The 6,000-nt window shown below is 34.2% G+C and overlaps 1 protein-coding gene across 1 annotated transcript in view; it reads right to left on the reverse strand.

The window, feature by feature from the left end:
- The window catches only part of TAF4B (TATA-box binding protein associated factor 4b), a 118,592-nt gene that overhangs the window by 28,384 nt on the left and 84,208 nt on the right, over positions 1 to 6,000 (reverse strand). Inside the window, exon 12 of the mRNA XM_040478496.1 lies at positions 4,893 to 5,003. Coding sequence (XP_040334430.1) covers positions 4,893 to 5,003 — 111 coding nt within the window. The remainder of the gene's footprint in view (positions 1 to 4,892; positions 5,004 to 6,000) is intronic.

Raw genomic sequence — 6,000 nt, forward strand, 5'->3', positions numbered from 1 at the left:
ATAATTCCAGTTAGGGGCGCCTGGGTGACTCAGTAGGTTAAGCATCCAACCTAGGCTCAGGTCATGGTCTTGTGGTTCGTGAGTTCAAGCCCCACGCTGGGCTCAGTGCTGATTGCTCAGATCTGGAGCCTGCTTCAGATTCTGTGTCTCCCTCCCTCTCTGCTCCTCCCCTACTCGTGCTCTGCCTCTCGCTCTCAAAAATAAACATTAAAAAAATGTTTTTAATAATTTGAATTAATGCAATTTAAGTTACTGGGAGGGCAAATAAATCAGCAATAAACCTAAAACATCATTTCTCCAGTTTCTCATTTTAAAAAGAAAACGGCCTTTAAAGTTAAAATATCATAAATAAAAATCAACAAATAAGAAAATAGTCTTCAAGCTAATTTCAAAATAAGGATTGTACTAAAATGTTACCAGCTCATTAAAGAAATGGTATTTTCAATTTAGGTTAGCATTACTTAAAAGTACTGTTATATAATATAGTAAAATCTGACAACTACCTAAGCTTAAAACCCAAGAAATACAGGGGAAAAATGTACACGCCTAAATTCTCAAAACTAAAGAAGCACCAAGCAAACATACTCTTCAATACATTTAAACACAAGTTATGACACATCTGTTTTGAAATTTAAAAATTAATAATCTTGCATTTTAATGCCAATAGACAAATCATATAAACTAGTTTTTTTTTAATCTCTGAACACCAAAAATACATTTCTCTCTGACCCCTAACCTATGACCTTTCTCAGATTTGAACATACAGTAAAAGAAAAAAACACTTAAAAATCTCTGATTATTGTACACCAGGGAATGTTTTGTCTTTTAAAATTTGTGACAAACTCAAATGAGATAGAGAAGCAAAGGTCTCAAGAGATTAATGGTTAACATTTCAAATTTACTATGGACCATGAAGACTACTTATAAAATATGATTAAAAGCTAAAATAATGGTACTATTACTATGATGACAATAATGGTAATTTATTAAGTCCACTCGTGAGGCCAGAAACTAGCTAAACACTTTGCAGAATCCAATCTTTAAAACATTACAGGCAGGTATTATACCCTTTTTCCAAATGGGGAAAACTGAGGTACTGTGTTTAAAGGAGGTATCAAAAATTATAAAACTTAACAGAGTAAAGAACAAAACCCAGATTTGTCTGTGTTCAAAGCAAGTGTACTCACCCCATGTGCTATAATATAGGATTTATTGTATAATACTAATAGAAAGGAAGGATAGGAATTTAGATATCTCTATAGCTCTTTCTCAAAGGAGGTGTAAATAATAACTCTGTGGATGGGAAAAAAATTATAAATAACTATTCTTGCAACAAAGAAACAAGTATGCTAAGTCATATATATAGGAATATGCTTCATGATGAAATAGCATGCCCCAGTTTTAATAAAATATTTACACACATTCATATACAAAGAGACCAAAAATAAAGGGCAGTGGGTCATCCTGTGGTAGAGAAATAATAAAAACATAAAAACTCTCCACTGGGCTAGTTTTACCATATTTTTATTTTTTAATTTTTTTAATGTTTGTTTATTTTTGAGAGAGAGAAGTGAGGGAGGAACAGAGAGAGAGAGACAGAGAGACAGAGAGAGAGAGACAGAGAGAGACACAGAATCTGAAGCAGGGTGCAGGCTCTGAGCTGTCAGCACAGACACCGATGTGGGGCTCAAACTCATAAACCATGAGATCATGACCTAAAGTTTGATGCTTAACCAACTGAGCCACCCAGGCATCCCTACCATATTTTTTCAATACATTAAGATGTGCAACCTTGAGGACATTACGCTAAGTGAAATAAACCAGTAACAAAAATACAAATACTATATGATCCCAGTTACATGAGGTATTTAAGTAGTCAAGTTCACAGAATCAAAGTGGAATGGCAGTTATTAGGGGCTGTGGGGAAAATGGGGAGTTCTTAATGGGTATAGAGTTTCAGTTTTACAAAACGAAAGAGTTCTGTAGATGTGTTGCACAACGAATTGAATATACTTAACACTATTGAACTGTGTAACTTTAAAATGGTTAGGATGGGGAAAAATAAAGGTTTTGTAGTAATACATAAATAGATACATATCAATAGAATTAAAAATTAAAATTTTATTTCCTCAATCAGTAGCCACAGTTCAATCGCTCAACAGCTGTATGTAGCCATTCAAGACAGCATGGATACAACATTTTCTCACAAAAATTTCTGTGGATCACAGTATGCATACTGGATCACAGTATGCAGAAACAGACCCAAATTCATATGGGAATTTGTATTCAATACTGAATCTGTGTGATAAAGGTAGCACTTCAAATCAGTGGGGAAAGAATTATTGAGTAAATAGTATTGGGACGATTTGTGAGCCTGGGGGAGAACAAAGAAGAAGGGAATAAAGATAAAGCCATATCTTAACTCCTACTCAAAAGAAATTCTGGATGAATCAAAGATTTGTACTTAAAAAGTGAAATGATAAATGTATTAACACATAATTCTAATTAAGAAAGGCCTTCCCAAATAGAATGGAAAGCCAGAGCACAAACACTCAGAAGATCTTTTTAGGAAAATAAAAAACTTTATAAGAAGAAAGCCTAGACAACTGGAAAGGGGGGGGTGGAGGGGTGTGGTGTGTTCCATTTTCTCAATCAATTGAAAAACGTAACTCAGTTGAAAAAAGTAAACTGAAAGTACCAATATACATAGGAAAAAACTGCTCAATTTTACTTGCAATTTAAATATTCTATTAAAAATTACATTTTCAACCATCTAAGGGCAAAGATAATCTGTGTTAATGTTAAATAGGAACTAATGGATTTAAAAACTGATACAACTTATTCAGAGGGTCATTTTTAAATATGTAACAAAAATCAAAAGCAACAAACAATATTTATGGATAAAATGATACTGAGTCTAGAACTAAAATAACCTGAGGAAGGGGCACCTGGGTAGCTCCGTAGGTTAAATGTCTGACTCTTGATTTCAGTTCAAGTCATGATCTCATGGTTCATGAGTTTGAGCCCCATGTCAGGCTCTATGTTAACAGTGAGGAGCCTGCTTGGGATTCTCTCTCTCTCACTCTCGCTCTCTGCCCTTCCCTCCCATTCCCCACACATGCTCACTCTCTAAATAAATAAATAAACTTAAAAAAAAAAAAATAACCTGAGGTATAAAAAACCAGAGAAAGTTGGTTCAGATTTAAATAAGACTGGGTATACATTGATAGTAGGTGTACCAGAGTGGTGAGTATATGGGGGGGATTCATTTATTTTTTGTGTGTTTGAATTTTTCCAAAAAGTTTTTCATGTTATGCATAGCCTTTAAACCAGGAATTTCATTGTTAGGAATTTAGCCTACGGTTACATTATACAATGTAAGTACAAGAATGTTCTGGAAGAAAACTAAATTTCCATTACAGAATGGGTTGAGTAAATTATGTTTATCTACACATAGTAATAATGTCCTATACCTTTAAAAAGTATGGAGGTCAATTATGTGACGGAGATTACAGAAAAGGGGAAAAAACATCAAGGGCAGAACAATAGGCATAGTCTGATCACAATTAAGTAAAAACAAAATCAAGCACGTGGATCTGTGAACACCCATAAGATACATGTGCATATTCATAATAAATTTTTAGAAGGCTATGTCAAAAATCTTAATAATGGTTTCGTCTGGTTGGGCAGGAGACGAGGAACTAGAAATCTGTGAGGAGGGACACTTATTTTTCAAACATTTTTTATACTGTGATTTTTTGGGGGACCTGTGAACATATTGCATTCATTACATTTATAATGAAAAACAACTAGATTTTTTAAATCCTTCCTCTACTGAGATGATTGTCATTTATTTAGGAACTGTCAATGTTCAGAGTATATGTTAGGGAGGAGCTGGTCTCAAAGCATATTTAAATTTTACAGAGCAAAACAGATGAGCCATAGCTCTCCTATTGCTGACCCTACCTCAGTGGTACCTGTATCTCACCCTGATGATCGATCCACAAATCTAACATTACATCAAATAATTGTTCTAGAGGTGTAGGTCAGCTCCTTTCTTGGTGCTAATCAAACAATTAACAATTTTTATTGAGTATGTAAGTTCTGTGGAGAAATACAAATGAATAGGATTATATCTGCTCAAAAAGTTTAAAATCTTGCAAAGAAAAAATATCCATCATATAAGGAACAGAGAAGAATCTGCCATGCAAACATATTATGTACTGAGACAAGAAGTCAATGAAGGAATGCGTAGTTGGGGTTCATGGAAGAAAAAAGATGGCAGATTTGATCTTAAGATACGAACTGGGGGCATCTGGGTGGCTCAGTTGGTTGAACATCTGACTTCGGCTCAGGTCATGATCTCATAGTTCATGAGTTGGAGCCCACATCTGGATCTCTGCTGTCATTGCAGAGCCTGCTGCAGATCCTCTGTCTCCCTCTCTCTCTGCCCCTTCCCCACTCATGCGGGGTCGGTCTCTCTCTCTCTCTCTCTCTCAAAAATAAATAAATATTTTTTTAAAAAAACTTAAGAAAAAAAGATATGAACTCGATTTAGATATACAGTAGGAAGAGGATTATCTAAGACCAGTGGAAAGAATGCACAGAAATAAAAAACTGAGATAATGTGACTCATTATGAGTAGAGACGGGGGTGGGTGGAGGGAAAAGGAAGAGGTATAAAATAAGTAATCAAGAGGAGTAAAGTTCAAGGTGATATATATCCTAAAAAAACAGGCAAAGTTAATATTTTATAAAATAGGCAAAGGAGAGTTTTAACAAGCATTTGGTAGCACCGGCATGCAAGGTAGGATAAACTATGTACATGTCTTTGCTTCCTTTTGGCTTGCTTTCTTGACATGAAAAATAAAATAACAAACATTACTTCAATACCTCACTTCCAGACCCAGATTCTAGTGGTCTCTTCTTTCTTGGTCCAATGGCTGCAAGAGCTGTGAGGTTAGCATCTCTATGCTGTATCTGCGCAAGCTCCAACTGTTGTAACTAGAAGATGGAACAATAACGACAACAAAAAAGTCAATGTTTTCAGAGTCATGCTCAGAAGGAGGAAGAAATTGATCATTAAACCTATTTCTGTGTTCTTTACCAAATAAGTTACAGTATAAAATAAATGATAAATTCCCCTAACAGTCAAGAGCACATCATTTCCTAATGCCTTTACTCCAACAAACTCTTTAGTCCTGAATCTCTACACAATAAGAGGCAGAATTTAGGTAAGGAAGAAGTATAGAATAGAAGAAAAGCCAGGAAAAAAAAGGGCATCTAGTGCTTAATCTATCCTTAGTTTAATCACAGGTAAGAAATAGCTGAAGAATAAATTGAACAGTAAATTGGAGAGAAACTGGCCACACTATAGTCAACTTTTTCAAAATAAAAGTTACTTGAAAATAAAGACAGTTTTTGTAAATTATAGGAAAGAGTTCTATGCTGTATGGTTTACAAACTACTTCCTTAAAAATTTACTCATTTAACTCTTACAACTACATTAAAAAGTATAATATTAATTATAATAGGATATGAAAGTTATACATATGTACCATGTACCATCTTTTTTTTTTTTTTTTACTAAGGAAGACATGCCCTAAGAGCTTAGAAAAACTTCATAAAGGTTACATAAATAAATAAATAAGTGGTAGAAACAGAACTCAGAGCCAAGTGTTCTTATTACAAGCCCTTTCTATAGATCACACTTTCACATGGATTTACTCTATATTTATCTTCATGCTAAAAACTGAAAGTACTATTTTGCTGTAGAGTTTTTATCATAATTAACCCAGAATATCCAAATCTACAAGATATAATTATTTACTATGTGGGTACTCATGAAAGGTGCTCATGAAAGATGCCCCATTAAAAGACAGATAAATAAGACATTAGAACTGTAAAATAAATACATGAAACCATAGTATCATTTCACAAGGGCAGGTGAGTGTCAAATGGTATTTCAGAAAGAAAAGAAAGAAAAGAAAAGAAAAGAAAA

Source organism: Herpailurus yagouaroundi, unplaced genomic scaffold (assembly GCF_014898765.1).
Source record: "Herpailurus yagouaroundi ecotype Mexico unplaced genomic scaffold, PumYag 142, whole genome shotgun sequence".
NCBI lineage: Eukaryota > Metazoa > Chordata > Mammalia > Carnivora > Felidae > Herpailurus > Herpailurus yagouaroundi.